General features: G+C 44.3%; 4 protein-coding genes across 4 annotated transcripts; 1 reads left to right on the top strand and 3 right to left on the bottom strand.

Annotated features, from left to right (window-relative positions):
* Nucleotides 1-785: 785 nt before the first annotated feature.
* On the top strand, nucleotides 786-2,617 carry LOC102711250 (glyceraldehyde-3-phosphate dehydrogenase A, chloroplastic). The gene is made up of 4 exons (XM_040523534.1): nucleotides 786-894; nucleotides 979-1,086; nucleotides 1,188-1,740; nucleotides 1,824-2,617. The coding sequence occupies exons 1-4, from the start codon at nucleotides 853-855 to the stop codon at nucleotides 2,324-2,326; spliced, it is 1,206 nt and encodes a 401-aa protein (XP_040379468.1). The 5' UTR covers nucleotides 786-852; the 3' UTR covers nucleotides 2,327-2,617.
* Nucleotides 2,618-3,520: 903 nt separating this feature from the next.
* LOC102710970 (ran guanine nucleotide release factor) lies at nucleotides 3,521-6,644 on the bottom strand. Its single transcript, XM_006652308.3, has 7 exons — nucleotides 6,299-6,644; nucleotides 6,141-6,176; nucleotides 5,895-6,032; nucleotides 5,619-5,705; nucleotides 4,878-4,925; nucleotides 4,709-4,785; nucleotides 3,521-4,128 (listed from the first exon to the last, which is right to left on the bottom strand). Exons 1-7 carry the CDS (start codon nucleotides 6,371-6,373, stop codon nucleotides 3,981-3,983), a joined length of 609 nt encoding a protein of 202 aa, XP_006652371.1. The 5' UTR covers nucleotides 6,374-6,644; the 3' UTR covers nucleotides 3,521-3,980.
* Nucleotides 6,645-7,140: 496 nt separating this feature from the next.
* On the bottom strand, nucleotides 7,141-10,953 carry LOC102710687 (NAP1-related protein 1). Its single transcript, XM_006652307.2, has 10 exons — nucleotides 10,666-10,953; nucleotides 9,388-9,510; nucleotides 9,222-9,272; nucleotides 8,972-9,043; nucleotides 8,779-8,892; nucleotides 8,631-8,692; nucleotides 8,127-8,187; nucleotides 7,974-8,030; nucleotides 7,849-7,887; nucleotides 7,141-7,624 (listed from the first exon to the last, which is right to left on the bottom strand). Exons 1-10 carry the CDS (start codon nucleotides 10,786-10,788, stop codon nucleotides 7,553-7,555), a joined length of 774 nt encoding a protein of 257 aa, XP_006652370.1. The 5' UTR covers nucleotides 10,789-10,953; the 3' UTR covers nucleotides 7,141-7,552.
* A 1,617-nt stretch (nucleotides 10,954-12,570) lies between these two features.
* On the bottom strand, nucleotides 12,571-16,663 carry LOC102718172 (ATP-dependent RNA helicase SUV3L, mitochondrial). Its single transcript, XM_006653418.3, has 2 exons — nucleotides 14,414-16,663; nucleotides 12,571-13,178 (listed from the first exon to the last, which is right to left on the bottom strand). Exons 1-2 carry the CDS (start codon nucleotides 16,558-16,560, stop codon nucleotides 13,124-13,126), a joined length of 2,202 nt encoding a protein of 733 aa, XP_006653481.1. The 5' UTR covers nucleotides 16,561-16,663; the 3' UTR covers nucleotides 12,571-13,123.
* Nucleotides 16,664-16,919: the final 256 nt, after the last annotated feature.

Genomic DNA, 16,919 nt, shown 5'->3' on the forward strand with positions numbered 1-16,919 from the left:
ATAGCAATATTTAAGATATTAAATTAGTTTTATTAAATCTAATATTAAATATATTTTTATAATATGTTCGTGCTAATATATTTTCTATTCTTTTGGAACCGAAGTAAACCGGAGAACAGTGCAAGAGAATGGCAGTAAGGAGCCAGCGGCCAGCCACTGTTTGAAATCTGAGTATCCTGGAACGTAAGAGCGGCTCTACGTATGTCGAGACCGGAGAGCCGAGAGCGACGTCGACGCTAGCTTTACTCCTCAGGCCTCAGAAAAACGAGAGGATCCCGGACTGGGAGAAGGGCCATCTCACATCTGCAAGAGCTAGCGCCCACTAACTAGCGCATTTTGTCCACGAGGACCCAACCTTTGGCGTTTTTACCACCGAGAGCGAGATCGGCCGCACCAGGATGACAGAATTGAACGCCGAATATCCATCCATCAACTGCGTAGGCGTAGCTATCGCTGCCCGCGTTGCAGTCTTGCAGAGCCCTCCATCCAGCCTCTCACGCCCAGGCTAGTACGTGCTGCGGTATCACTAGCTCTTCACCGCGACAAGAATCACCCAGGGCCAGGGGGGCAAACCGCGGACGCATAATGGATTGGATGGAGCAGCTGAACTGAACGGCGAGGTGTGTCGTGTCCGTGGGTGAAGTGTGTGGGTGACGCGATGGCTGTGCAAGAACGCTGGGAGCCATACGTTGGGCTATCCGAAATCTCATCTCTCGCCCAATCGGGGCCTCACGATGGCGCCTCGCTGCCCCGCGCACCACAAACCCCGCCCGCGCCCAATCCCTCGTTCATATATACACGCTCCCCGGCCTTGCTGCTGCTGCTGCATTCTTCTTGATCTGATCGTTGAACATGGCGTCGCCCATGCTCTCCGCCGCCACCGTGCCGCTCCAGGTGAGAGCTTGGTTCGTTGCTTACTGCTCGTGTCTCGGTTGCAAGAATCGCTCTGTAAGTTTGTGCGTGCGTGCGTGCGTGCAGGGCGGCTTGTCGGAGTTCTCCGGGCTGAGGAGCTCAGCGTCGCTGCCGCTGCGGCGGAATGCCAACTCCGACGACTTCATGTCGGCCGTCTCCTTCAGGACCCACGCGGTAAGTGCGTGAAGCAATGTGCCGGGAAACTTAGGGTGTGTCGTGTCGTGTGTGTGTGAGTGTGACGGGGGGTGGTGATGTTTGTGTTGCGGCGGGCGCAGGTTGGCACGAGCGGCGGCGCGCGTCGGGCGCCGACGGAGGCGAAGCTGAAGGTGGCGATCAACGGGTTCGGCCGCATCGGGCGCAACTTCCTGCGGTGCTGGCACGGGCGCGGCGACAGCTCGCCGCTCGAGGTCATCGCCATCAACGACACTGGAGGCGTGAAGCAGGCGTCGCACCTCCTCAAGTACGACTCCACGCTCGGCATCTTCGACGCCGACGTCAAGCCCGTGGGCGACAACGCCATCTCCGTCGACGGCAAGGTGATCAAGGTCGTGTCCGACCGCAACCCGTCCAACCTGCCGTGGGGCGAGCTCGGCATCGACCTCGTCATCGAGGGCACCGGGGTCTTCGTCGACCGCGACGGCGCGGGCAAGCACATCCAGGCCGGCGCCAAGAAGGTGCTCATCACCGCTCCCGGCAAGGGCGACATCCCCACCTACGTCGTCGGCGTCAATGCCGACCAGTACAGCCCCGACGAGCCCATCATCAGCAACGCCTCCTGCACAACCAACTGCCTCGCCCCCTTCGTCAAGGTCCTCGACCAGAAGTTCGGTACGTGGCGCATCCATGGTCGATCCCGGCCATTTCTTCCCTCTCGATGCTTTTTAACCAACGGCGTTGTGGCAATGGCGCAGGCATCATCAAGGGGACGATGACCACCACCCACTCGTACACCGGCGACCAGAGGCTGCTCGACGCGAGCCACCGTGACCTCCGCCGTGCCCGTGCCGCGGCGCTCAACATCGTGCCGACGTCCACCGGCGCGGCCAAGGCCGTGGCGCTGGTGCTGCCGAACCTCAAGGGCAAGCTCAACGGGATCGCGCTCCGGGTGCCGACCCCGAACGTGTCCGTGGTCGACCTCGTGGTGCAGGTGTCCAAGAAGACCCTCGCCGAGGAGGTGAACGCGGCGTTCCGCGACAGCGCCGCCAACGAGCTCCAGGGCATCCTCGAGGTCTGCGACGTGCCGCTCGTGTCCGTCGACTTCAGGTGCTCCGACGTGTCGTCCACCATCGACGCGTCGCTCACCATGGTCATGGGCGACGACATGGTGAAGGTCATCGCCTGGTACGACAACGAGTGGGGATACTCGCAGAGGGTCGTCGACCTCGCCGACATCGTCGCCAACCAGTGGAAGTGAACGCCGGCGCTGCTGCCCCTGTAACTCCAGCCCCCTCGCCCCAAAATTTTCCCCAGCCTTCTTCTTCTTCTCGATCCTTTGTAATGAGAATTCGAAGTTTCGAGCGCCCAGCACAGTTTCTTGTTTTTCTTTCCTTTTCTTCCCTTCCTCTGATTTTTCACTGCCCGGCATGAATTATTATCGACTTCCGGCAAATGGAAATCGCAACGCTGTGTAATGTTCATGTGTAATACAGTATATACTACCGGTTGCCAGGTTCTGATATAGATTTTCAGCATGTTGTTTGGAACCTTTCTGTTAGTTCTTCTGTGATGCATGAATCTTGCTTAAATTCTGTAATACAGTATATACTACCGGTTGCCAGGTTCTGATATACTGAAGTCATATGTTGTCGATATGTAAATAAGAATGAATGCATTTTTTTAAAAAAATATTTTGAATGTTTTAAACTGAAGGCCAACAATATTAAAAAAAAGTTAGACATATTGCATATTAAAATGTATTCAAAATCATGAAAAATGACTTATAAAAATCACTAGTTTAATTAACTGAATTTATTTTTGCACTATTTTTGAATTTCATAAAATTAAACAAGGAAACTTCCTTTCATTCCTCGTTAGAAGGCAATAATTGACTTTGATTGTCATTTAGTGATAATAAATAATTCTTACCCTCTATGTAGGAGTGGTAATGGTCCAAAGACCCTTGGGTTCTTTCACAACTCTATTTAATTCTTAAAAAAATTTAGTTTAAAACTCTACACAATTTTATTTTTAACCCGTTTTGAACCCGACCCTTAAATTTTATAGGCAAAATGGTTAGGCCTATTACCACCCCGACCTCTATGAGGTAAGATAATTATTAGTCATTGGATTAATATTGGATGGAGGGTCCATTGTAACTTGGGTGTACTGTAAAAAGATCCTAACTTATAACATGACAAAATGTAAATAAGATCTTTTTTAAAGGTAAAACTCACAAGGAATTTAAATGCGTAATAAATTAGGAGCGAGATTGCCTTCAGATACAAAATTTAACGGTGACCAAAGACTTTAGAGAGTATAAGATCTTACCATGAAAATAGAAGATTATACGTCAAATGTGAGATGGCTGAATCCAATTGCCCCAATCCAAAATGGATGATAACATAGTTAACGTGGGCTGTGTTCTTTCTGGACCTCATAGTTCACATGTTCGTCATCCTGGACCCTTGGTGCCTGTTGCAATGAGTAAGGGATCAATAATATATGGTATTGTGTAGGACAAATGTTCCAGTCCATACAATGCAGGGAGAACGACATTTTCCCTTCCGGCAAATCCAATTGATTTTTTGAAAGAAGAAATCTAATTGATCTCGGGAGGAACTTTTCAAACCAGTCGACTCAAACAACGTAATGAAGAACTCCAGAATTCATAGCCAACTTTATGGATACACAAAACTCTTCTTTACTGATTTAGTACTTGCTATTACTAACACGGGCCAATTGAGTAAACTCGTGAAGCTAACATGATATACTGAGTGAGGGCGTCTGCTGATGACAATACATTAACACACCGAATATTGCCCATCCAAAATAATGTTCAGATGCTAGGTCAAGGAAAAAATTCCTGCAATGCTCGCGTAATGGTATTATGACAAATTATCCACCCTGTTTTAAGCGCTGCCATTGAAAAGGTTCCAGTCATGGACATTGAAGTTCATCACAGCCAGCTTGAAGATCTCAGACATTGGCAAGCATCCTGCTTGTTCAGCAGGTACTGCTGGACCAGCTGCAACAGCCGTGGAGCTTTCACTCAAGGGGCTGAATAAAAACAGCAACACAAACAACAAAATCATATTATCAATTTGCAGAATAAAAGCAACAAACACTGGATTTTAATGCTGTGAACATTGATACAAAAGGACAGAAAGCCATAATCAAGTTTCAATTAAGCTCCAATAATTTAACATTACAACATAATGCTGTTTATCATTATTTAACTGCAAATGTAGTTTTAACCTTTTTAACTTCCCATACCAGTGCACTAGCATTCAGTACGGAAAGAAAATTCAAAGATCAAGGTGCACACAGTAGGGTTGTTTCATTTCATAAGCACATTTGTGTTACTTAACAGTAAGCATGTGTCACCGAACAAAATTATTGACACTCACTATAAACATGTCAAAATGCAAACAAACTTTTAAACGGGAAGACTGCCACGCACAATTGATTCCTATTAACACACAGTTAGATATGAGCCAAGCTACGGCCAATAGATGACATTAAATGGTAGCTTCTGTGATGGGAAATCCAAATGATCTTTTCACCCTGATAAAGTACAAACTAATAGAAATGGCCTGACTAATAAAAAGCATATGTGACAGTGATCTACTGGGCTTACTTTATCAACAGTGGCTCATATGCAGTAATAACTACATCAGTTGCTGCATTCTTGAGGCGTATATTGGCCAAGTAAAGCTGCAAGAGGTAATCCAGAACTCAGTTTGAAGGGCCAAGATTTCACAATTTTTCATGTTTTACTATACTAATGAAGGAATGGGTGCACTCACTCGAACAATGTTCTGTGCTTCTCTGCCTTGCCTTCCTTTCGAGACAGCCTACATAAATGCAGAAAATTAAGCGTAAGATTTTAAGTGAACTTTCCTATTCAATTCACAGTAATTTATACAGCATTGTTGATTTATACAGCATATCCAAAGTTCCAAACCATCATGTGCATCATGAACTCAAGTGATTATCAGAGTTAATAAAATCACGATACACAGTTTGATTAATAAAATCATGATAAACAATTCACAGTAATTTTACACAAACCATAATGTTTCATTGATCTATTTCTGTTAAGAGAAATTCTTGATAATTAACTTTCTAAGGATAGTTTTTTTTCCACTCATCTGCATCACATCTTCTTTCAAAAGAGAAGGTTGTAGAATCTAACATGTACTACCTAACACTATGGTCTAACAGGGGCCTCAATTAGATGAGAGCAATCAAGCCCACCTATAATTCAAAGCAAAATAGACATCCACTAATCCCTAATATTAATCCATACATTGTTGTTAATTTTTCTTATGCATGCCAATTGCTACTGAAATCTGTTTTTCTTTTCCCTCTTTAATGTCCACCTGTGCCGGTATGTATGATCACATGCACCTATACAACTCTACAAATCTTGTGCCATTGTATGTTTATGTTGAAGTAAGAGCAGATAAAAATCTAATCGGTTGGAGATATACTCATTGCAAAGATGGTAATCTGGAGATGGCAAAGCACATGGTAAATAATCTTACCAGCTGACCAACCGCGGTTTCAGCAACTGCAGGAGTATCTCCAAAACGTAGACCGGCTAGCTCAAGCGTTCCAGAATGCTCGACCACCTAGCCAATAATCATGAATATCACGGTTCAGAGGCACAAGCCATCACACTGCTAACACTGCAAGTGGGACGGAAACACTTCTGAACATTGGTAACGCAGGAAATAGGGAACTCTTCTGATTCCATCGACTCCTAACGCACTCTAATGTATGGCGAAGTAGCATACTGAAGCCCTATTAGTTATCCTTACCAAGTTATCCCCCGCGTCCTGCTCGTTGGCGATGTCCCGCAGGAACCAGAGCGCGCTGCCGGCGTCCTCCACCTCGCCCTTGAGGTCGAGCAGCTCGAAGATGAGGCTCTCGTCGCGGGCCGGATCAACGAACACCTCCTGCGCAGCAATCAAGCAAGCAGCCAAGCACACGCATCAGCCACCGCCGCAGCAGCAAACCAAAAGCAAACGCAGAGATCGATGATCAGAGGCGAGAGGCGCACGGACCTGATGGTCGGGGACTTCCCGGATGTTGCTCACATCCTGACCAAACCAAAACGGGCATAAGCGTACAGTATTCACACGGGGAGGATTGGGAGGGGCGAGAAGCCGCTGGCCGCCTCGCCGCGGGGCAAGGAGGAAGGGGGGTGAAGAGGAATACGTACCTGGAACCGGACGGGGAAGGCGGTGGAGAGGGCGCCGCCGAAAAGCGGCCGCCCGACGCAGCTCTCGCCGGACATCCTCCGCTCCGGAGACTGGAGTGGAGCCGAGCCACCCCCACCCCGCGCCGAAATGAAACAAAAACCGCAAAAACGAAACAAAGCTTCTCGGCGGGTTTTGCGATTCGGGGCGGCGCTTTATGGGAGGGCGGCGAAAGTCGCCGCGCGTCGATCTCACGCGCTGCCGGCGGCCGCTGCCGCTGCGTGGATGCTACGCCGAGCGGTTCGGTACTGCCGGTTGCTCCGCTTCCCTTCCGGCAGGGGCGGCGGCAGCAGCTGGGGAGGAGCGGGCCGGGCTGGGCAAAGCCGCCTGAAGCAAGAGCCCATGTCACGCCGCACAGTTCCAGGTGTTCGAGGAACTCAACATGCGAAAATCGCGAAAGATTATTAGTGGTAAATTTCACAAATCCACCGATACTATGATTTAAGTTGTATGAAACCATAATAGTTTTGGCACGTGGCACATCATCCCGGTAATCATGGGGGAAAGTTTCACGAAACTACACCGTTAACCAGTTAACTAAATTGATTGGTTATTATAGAAAAACATAAACTTAGATAACTACAACTTTTGTACGATGGATTAAAGAACTCGTGGATTTCACATGTAATCTTAGAATTCATAATAATGATGGTTCAAAGAATGATCCGTCAAATATGTGGTTTTATAAAACTATATAACCATAATACGTATGGTTATATGTTGTGTCAAAAACTATATGGTTTTGTGCAACTTAGACTCAATACCTGTTGGTTTTGTAAATTTTACTCTTGCAAAAATAGTCCAAACCGGCCTCACAATTTGTTCTTGGATTTTGCAAAAGCATGTACTCGGGATAAATAATATCAAATAGAGTAGCATAGTCCAGTTTGTAAGGAAAAACTCAACAGAGCAAAAGCGGCTCAATGCCAGACTGCAAGATTTAATTTGATATCTGCATATAACAAGTAAGCATAAGCGACCAGCAAACTAAATAGCACTTCAAAGGAGCAATACACTTCGATAGCGCATGAAACAATCTATTTAGCTCCAAATGCATGAGCTATTTCTCCATAGGTCCCTACAAAGGTAGCTAAGTCAAGCACAAAAACACCGCAAAAGGGGACGCCTTCTTGTTTCAGCCCTCTAGGTAGGAGGCCCCGGTCTCCGCTTTCTGCAGACAAAAGTTGTCCAAGCCAATTATCCGACATGAAAGGAGCTCAGTTCTCCTCTCCTTCACCTTGGTCTTCATCGTCGTCGTCGTCGTCGTCGTCGTCGTCATCATCAGATCCCTAGAAATGTTGCGAGTGAAGGGTAAATACAGATATTCAAGATGGTTAAAGTTCAACAACAATAGTTAACCTAGCAGTCAGGTGATTTTTGTTTCCGAAATAAACTTATTGAAAAGTTAAAATATCACCAGGGTCAGACAGGATGTCATGCAATACTGTACTGGGAGTAACCATTGAGCACACATTATTATACTTTTATATTGGGAAATGCGAGGTAGTATTACCTCATCGTCATCCACTAATTCAAATTCTTCTTCAAATTCCTGCAAACAAGACATTTGAGAGGACATGGTATTAGGATATACAACAAGAATCAAACAATCCACTTAATCAAAATAGAAGGACTAACATTGTTGAAGTACTTCAAAGGATTAGGCCACAGATCTTCCTTGATGACATCTGCTACCTGTGCAAATAAATTTCTCAGAGAACATCTTCATATAGAAAAAAAAAAGGAAATTCCTGAATTCTGGTATAAGAAAGACAGCTGGGACAACTATACCTCATCCATAGCTCCATGAGCAAAACTTCTGTTCTTTTCACTATTGAACCAAGTAAAGAAACTGCAAAGGAAAATGATGGCATGTTAACAGCTTTACTGCCCAGAACCCAATGTGACAAATAAAGAACACAATATACAATATGTTATATTGAAGTAAGCAATGGATATAGACATGGCAAAAGGCCTCCACCGCGCCCAAAAAAAAAAAATTCACGCGTGATAATCTTGTGCCTTTGGCAGTTGTGCTACCAAAATCCAAATTATAGCAAGCAACATAACAAGTAGCATATGTAACAACTAAAAGTCTCTAAACCATGTGCCGTAGTCAGTTGCCAATAAAATTATACCAAGAATCAGAAATTGCAGGTTTACCTGGAATGTTGAAAACAAAGGAGTAAAGCGAGTGTGCTTAGATTACTTGATTATAGAAGATCCCTACTATTTCTTCCAAATTCTAAGTAGAAAAGTAAACAACAAAATTGTGAAACAGGTAGAAATAGCAACCTTTCATCAACTAATATTCGCTTGTCCCCTTTCTCTGTGTACGCACCATCATTGGCAATATCCTTAAATGAGTTGTTAAAAATGTTATCAGGTTCTCTGCAGAAGCATACTAACTGAAACACTTAGATCGATCAAAAGGGCACCATACCATTCCCTCCTTCCACCTGATGGAAGTAGCCTTTACTTTGACTGCTTCATCGCCACTAAAGGTATATATTTTTGTAAGCTTTGTATCTTCAAAATATGGATTGGGAGAGAATGTCTACAGTTCAATGACAAGCAATTGTAAACACAGTAAAAGAAACAAGGAAATCTGATATTGCAGGTGCAAACAAGCTTACAAGAGTAATGGAATAGCCTGATTTGATATCTTTTGAATCATCCACATCGATAGACTCCAAGTGTTTGAAAATCTACAAAAAGAAAACAAGAAACCTCATAAGGTAATTCCAGTAACACATTTCATTGTTTCTTTGCTCCCATAGGGACTACTTAAGTATCGTGTCCTTGCTTTAGTACTCCCTATTACTTGTCTTCTTTTGATGCAAATCTCCTAAAAATTAGTGGAAACCATCCACAAGAGAAAGGTACCTTTTGATCATCTTCAGTTAATAGTTCACCAAGCATAGGATGGCTAAGAAACTGCAAGGTGAATAGTGGACAGCATGCTTAGTAAGTAGATGAAAGGTTTTAATCAATCAACAATATCAGTAAAAAGAGCATGAAAAAAAAATCATTATAGAAACATATTACAGACCGCTGTCAGCCAGAAGTCTGGAATTTGCTTGATAATTTCATTCCGTCGAACATAAACCGGTCTGCGAACCTCGTTGTATTTTTGTTCCAACTCCAGAACTTTATCACATGCTTCCTCATTAACCTATAATAAGTTAATGCAATGAAATAGCAGACTAACATTCAAAACTAATTAAATATTCCAGCTGATTATACCAGGTCCAATCTAAACAAGAAATTGGAATTACAAATTTTGCACGGAAGAAAAATATGAATCTGCTATTTTTTACTTACAATTGAATCACTAAACCTGATAATAGAACTAATAAAACGGAGTAATTATGAAAAGTTAACCAAAAGCCTGAATTGAAGCTGACTTGGAATGTTATAGACAGGATGATGCCATAAGGCACAATATCTGGTGACAAGGGAGTATGGCGTGCAACGTTGTGCAGATAAGGCAAACATGGAGCAAGTCACGAAAGATATTTTATCTTTACAAGAAAAAAGAGAATTGGCATTCACTAGCTTTGTCTAAAAATACTTGGGAGTTTTAGATATAGGAGCACCCAACTTGATTGTACAGATCTGCGATCATATTACACACCACTTTCAATTGCTAGAGGATTTGAACAAACACAGTAACAATGAGTATCTATGTTGTAGATGAAAAACTTTTTCAGCCAACTATTTCCTCCATTTCTGTTATGGTTTCCCTAGATTCATCTATGAAGCAATGAATATGTTGCACACACACACACACGGATTCATTAAGTATTCATATGAATTAGGAAAAGGCCAAAACATAGGTAATATTCTATAACGAGCACTCTTCTCTTCATTAATCTCAAAGTATTAACAAGCATTTAACTGTAGCCAAATCTATTATAAATGTCTACAGCTCAATGAGCACAAGCTTGTCAAGTGATTGTATCTGACACGTAAAACAGACAAAATCATCCGCATTCACAATTCCACAAGATCGCACGCACAGCCGCACAGGCCTCCAGGCGGAGCAAACCAAACCGCACAGGCGCACACCGTATTAGCATGCCACTGATGCTGTAGCTTAAACCATAACGAATCGAAATCGAGAATTCCTTCCTTCCGACCTTTCCAACCCAAATTTCCCAAACCATATCTATATTCAGCCACAGCAAACCAATCATTCAACAGAAATCGAGAGTCGAACATCTCCTAAATCCCACACGGCCCGAGCCGCGAGCCCGCGACCACCGCGGAAAAAAGAAAAACTGCCCAGCAACAACGCCCCCCACCCCACCCCACCCCACCGACTCACCTTCTCGATCTCGTCCTGGATCTCCTGGAGCTTCTCGATGGATTGTAGGAGCGCGGCGTCGACGGTGTCGCCCTCCTCGGCGTCGGTCCTCGGCCTCTTCGCCTTCTGCTCCGCCGTCGCCATCGCCCGGGTGAGGTAGACCCTCCGCGATCTCTAGTGCTCTATCTCACCTGCTCGGCCGGGTGACTCTGCCGCTGCCGCCGCCGCCGCCGCCGGCCGAGAGGGAGGCAGCCGAGGGCGGGGTGCGGAGGTGGAGGCGGGGGTGGTCAGGGCTCAGGGGTTAGGGGACGGCGGGGGGTGCGTGTCGCCTTACGAGCCGTTTTATAGTAGTAGGCCGCGCGGCGGAGATTCGCGGTTTGAGTCGGGTTGGGCTTGATTCTCTTATGGGCCTCTTGCACGAGATGGCTTGCCTATGCGATATGCCGCTTAAGAGAGATTTGAACTTTTTTTTTAACGCTCCATAAGCCAAGGTTTGATTATTTGACCTCTTAGGAGCATCCTAACAGTTCATCTAAATTTGATCATCTGTATCTTTATTTGGATGATTATATAAACAATTTCATCCTTCATATCTTTTTTACTCTAGTAGATCATCCATATCTGACATCCTCCATATCTGTTTATATGGAGTTTCTCAATATTAATATGGATGACATTCAAAATTAAATGATACGATGGATGTTCTGCTGGAGCTTAAATTTTACCTTTTATCCTCTATTTTCAGGATGAAGAATGGGATGAATGAGCTACTGGTTATTAACTTAGATGGCTTTATATATCATACTTATGAGTGTTAGTATAAATAATTTAGCAACGAAAAAATTATCAAATCATCAAATTTATCGCCGCACAAACCCTAGTTACTGTAGGACTAATTGCCATAGGAGCAAGGAAACATGGGGCGATAATTTGTGCTAATGGCGAGGAAGCTTTGACTCCTAGATTTGGATTTACCGTTGCTCCAGTGCAATCTTCGAATATCAAATTCTGCCCAATAGAAATATAGACGATGCGTGCAGCTCCATGGGTATGTGTCAGCCGTTAGGGCTGGCTTAATTTTATATGAAATTTTTTGACTATGTTAAATTTTGGTAAGAGAAAGTTGTGTTTGGATTGAGGCCGGAATAGCCTAAATTAGCTAAGGAAGTGGTTGATTTTAGGCTATCCAAAATTTGGCTTTAATCCAAATAGACACTAAACACTGTTAAAATTACAAAAATAGATAAGGCGAAACCATTACTTGATTCCAACAAAACCTTGCAATGCATATTGTGCATTTAGTTTAGTGAAAAATGTAACCTCCTAAACTTTGGATGGAATTCCATCTAGCATTATGAACTTTAACTGAATTCCAACTCCTGAACTTCGCAATGCCCTCCAACTTTGTAATTCCATTCGTATTTGCACTTTATCCTAAAGTGGTTTTTGGAGGGTGGTGGTTGTTTGTTCGCAATACTCCCACTTAGCATGTACCCTAAAGTGGTTTTGACAATGGTTTTATGTGTTTAAAAGCTTATAAATAAGTAATGGGTGTAGCAAATATAATATATTTACATATTGTTGATCATCGACCCTTAATTTACACTCCATATATAGTACCATACTACTATTATGTTACTACCTCTTCCATTCTACTCTCTCCCATTTTATTATATGACGTTGGTTAGTTCACGTCATATATTTAAATATGAAGGAAGTATATCATAAGATGTTTTTGACCTATATAAGTTTATCTATAAATCATGAATATGTTATAGATATTCGTTAGTATCCATATGAATCAGAATACCTCGTAATGTGAAGCAGAGGTGATGTGAAACAGATGTAATAATATTTCCCTGTAAGTGAGAGGGAAAAGGCGTAAAAAAAATCAAGTGGAGGTTTTAATTTTATCATGTAATCAAACTCATCCAAAATATATGCATATCAAATAAAAGCAACCATAGCGGGTTTACCCCCAACGGCATTGTAAAGGTCAGAGGGTTCGGTACCTGGTCTTAAAGTTAGTGTTAGATGAACTTCCATGTAAGGTATACAAATAATTGTGCTGACGAAAGCACATTTTTTTCCCCCGAACACCGTCAGAGACAGGTGAGAACATAGCCCCGTACATCCAAAGTGAACTGTAAAAGAAACTCTATTACTCCCAGCTACTTATTGTCACAATCCCTTTCTATCATATATCAAGAAAACCCTAATAATTTAATTCTCATGAATTCATGTCGATAGTCCTCGTCGTGCAATTAATCTACTAAGTATCAAGTGACGCCACTAAAACAGCTGTTAGCACACCTCTGGATAGCTTCATCATTTCGGGGATAAGATCAATTCCAAACTTCTCCCAACGTAACCAAACCATCCTACACCAGAACTGATAGATGAACTGCTACTTTGGGGGGTTGAAATCGCTGTACCGTCTTGGCAATCAGTCGTGGTTAATCAATCACCCACAAGTCATTTATGCCACATAGTTCAAGGAAGAAGGATCCTGGCTAGGTCTGTCCAGCCTTTTCCTACAAAAAGGAAACAGTATCATCACAACTGCATCTGGAATCATATCAATGAAAATTGTTTTATACTCTCAAATTATGAAACTACTGGGGCAAAAATCTGGCCCACCATGCAATCAACGGCAATCTTTTCTTCCTTTTCTTCTTTTAACATGGTGAATTTTAAACCTTGAGATCAAGAATGTAGACCTTCACCTTGTTCAAATATATCAATTTAAGATGATTTGGAAAATTATTTTCCTTTTACAGAAGGCCAATGATAAACAAAGTTCTGAATGATCAGGAAACTTAGGTGAACTTAATCTTCAAAGAAACTTAACTAACATGGAATAAAGATTCTGCCAATCCAGTGACACATTACAAGGTGCAATCAGTTATAACATCAATGACCAAGGTAAATGAGAAAATTCTTGTAGATTAGTTCTCAATTTTCAATTTAGTTTAGCCAACATAAAAAATGAAAAGGGCATGAAACTTGAACAAACATTATGGAGTTCCCAACGGGATGACATAAACCATATAGTTCCACTAGTTTACTCAAAAGTTATACCAATATCGTAATTGAAAATTGGTGACAAACTGCTACCACTTTCATGGCAATTAGCACAAGAGGAAAAAAAAGCAAACACATTCATAGTACTGCCTTAAGTCAGCAGATATATCAAGTGATAATTTTTTTTCCTGGTTTTAGCAACTAGCAACCTTTATGCAGGATTATAAATTTATAATATCTCAAGTCTCAACCAGCCCATTTCTACAGATTTACCTCTAGTTATAAGCACCTTTAGTGGGGCTATAATGATATTTTTAGTTTGAGCATGAAATCAGTGTCAGTTTTCAGCACAGGCATGCTCATTGACTTCACACAAAATAAAGTTGGCCTTATTAGTTACCATCCTCAATAAGTAAAGTAAACAACTTATGTTATAGGTTCATGAATAGACAAGGTTTGCTCTGATTTTTTCATGAGCCCATGACAGAGATCCATATAACAGTTGTGGTCGTTTACAGGTGATGGTTCTTTAGGTCCAACAAAACACTTCCACAGAAGTACTGTAGTAACTCCTTTATTTAACCAAAAATACTAATTTTATTGATATAAGAGAACAAATATGATATCTTGAACTGTTATATTTAATAAGTACCATATGTCAAAGAACTATATGTAAGGAAAAAAATGTTTGTGTAATTCTGATGAATCAACATATCTATGAAACATATAGGTAGGGAAGCTGTACCTCATGAATGGTTTTATACGTGATATTGACCTTTCATAACCATCTTTTGAATGACTCTTTGCATTATCATCTGATGCCTGGTCCACATCACTGCACTCTTCTTTTTCTTGTCTTGGTTTTGCTTGCTTCCTTGATTCAGGCTTCCAGCATGCGTTGGCAAGTGACTTATCAAGTAAATCAGCAATATTTGTTGCCATTTCCTCAGCTTTATGCACATGAGGAAAATGATCTTCCTCAAAATGGTGTGACAACCACAAATACATCGACAGGACCTGATGTTTTGTCTCAAGGTCCAGAAGCTCAGTGTCATTCTTTGCAGAACCCTTTGGCATTCCCATCGCAATGCTAACACGGCGGCTTTGGCTATAGTGTGTAGCAAATCTCAGAAGATGGTACATGGCTTTTGGATCCCTTATATTTACTGGTGCAAAACAGAAGTTGTAGCGATCCTTGAGCGAGAGACCCTGGACCCTCTCAAGCATGTTAGCAACTTTTTTTATATTTTCCTGTTGGCACATAAAGTATGCCTTATCAATGCGGCAATTATCACGAAACCTATCCAGCAGCTCACTGAAAGTAAGGTCAGGAAACTGGCTGGCAAACATTTCCACCTGCTCAAAGCAAGGAAATAGACCAACTTTCTTTGCCTCCACAAACGGCTGCTGAAGGCACTGGATCAAATAATCCAAATCATCCAACAAGAAAGTGGTTGTGAGCCCATCTGGGTAAATACTGCCTCTCCGACCAGCACGTCCAGCAATCTGTTTTACCTGTGAAGCAGCAACTGGTACCATCTTGTCCCCATTGTACTTGGACAAACTATAAAATACCACCCTCCTAATGTTAAGGTTCAATCCCATACCAACAGCATCACTTGCTACAAGCACATCATACTCATTATCCTGCTCATTAAACAATTTTGCTTGTTGCCGCCGTGTCTCTGGTGGAAGAGCTCCATATATAACACAACACTTGTGCTTTGTAAACTTCTCAATTGCCAGTTTCACCTCAAATATTTCTCTGCGTGAAAACGCGACAATGCAGTCACCAGAGCGAACACTCTTGAGGTCTCCTAGCAGTGTCTTTGCTTCAACAACAAGCGGTTTGAACCGCTCATATTGATGCACTTCCAAATCGTCTCCAGTATCTGCACAAATCTTCCGAACAATCTTCAGCAGACTAGGGTCACCGCACAGATGTATCTCGTCTGCCTTGAGCCCAAGAACGGCGCGTGTCCACGCATAGCCCCTGACAGGGTCAGCCATCATTTGAATCTCATCAACCACAGCAACCTCGTAGAGCTCCTCGGTAGAGAGCATTTCGATGGTACAAGCGACGTGGTTGGAGAAAGGCATCTCCTTTATCTCCTGACCGGTGCGGAGGCTGCAGTAGACGCCCAGGGCATTGACCTTGTCGAAGACCTCCATGGCGAGGAGCCGGAGCGGGCTGCAGTAGATGCCGGAGTTGGCAGCGGCAAAGCGGGTGAGCGCGTTGTGCGTCTTGCCGCTGTTGGTGGGACCACAGTGGTACACAACCCGCCGGCGCATGGCGCGAGCGAAGGGGTACCATGTGTGCGGCGCGGTGAGGTCCGCCGCGGCCATGATGGACTTGTGCTGCCTCAGCTCGTCCGCGAGGTGGGCTACGCAGAACTCAGCGAAGGCCGGTAGGAGGAGGGCGTGCGCGTCCTCAGATGGGAGGGAGAGGAGGCGCTCGGCGGACTCCCGGGAGAGGCGTGAGGGGAGGAAGTGGCGGAAGCGTTGCGCGTAGGCGGGGAATGCCGAGGCAGGGATGTAGAGCGCGAGGGCTTGGTCGGACATGGCCGGGTCCTTGCCGAAGCCGCGGAGGAGCGCCACCACGGCGTCCCACGTGGCCTTCGGGAGGCGCGACGCGCCGGTCGCGGGCTCCGAGGTCGACACCTCGCGCCATAGCTGCTTCGCGTCAAGAGGCGGCTTATTGTCCCCCTCGGCGGTTACGTCGGAGGAGAAGAAGCGGCGGTGGGGCGGCGGGACCCAAGGGGAAGGGGGTTGGGGCGCGGCGCGCTGGAGGTGGGAGAGGAGGGGGAGGAGGAGAAGGATACGCCGGTGGTGGTTAGAGGAGGTGGAGCGGCGGAGAAGGGCCGCGGCGATGGCGGCGGCGGCGGTGGCCATGGATGGGGGGAGAGGCAGGTCGGGTTAGGAGGCGGCCGGCGGCATGGGGCAGGGAGGAGAAAGAAGGGCAGAGGCGGCGCGCGACAGGCGGCGCCCCGGTGGTGGGCCGAGAGGCCGAGCTGGGCTGCGAGGGGCGTAATCGGCGGACGGCGGGGAGTTTGATGCACGTGTTATCCTTTTCTTGTGTTTGGACTTTGAGCAAGCAAGTGAGCACGAAAAATAATTTAGAGTAATAAATGTGTTGTTAGGCGTATAAAATTAGGGATAAAAAATAAATTATGATAAAGGATCTAAAATTAACTTTAAATTTAAAGTTAAAAATTAAAATATTAGCTTATAAGTATAAAGAGAAACGAAAA

Source organism: Oryza brachyantha, chromosome 4 (assembly GCF_000231095.2).
Source record: "Oryza brachyantha chromosome 4, ObraRS2, whole genome shotgun sequence".
NCBI classification, from domain to species: Eukaryota; Viridiplantae; Streptophyta; class Magnoliopsida; order Poales; family Poaceae; genus Oryza; species Oryza brachyantha.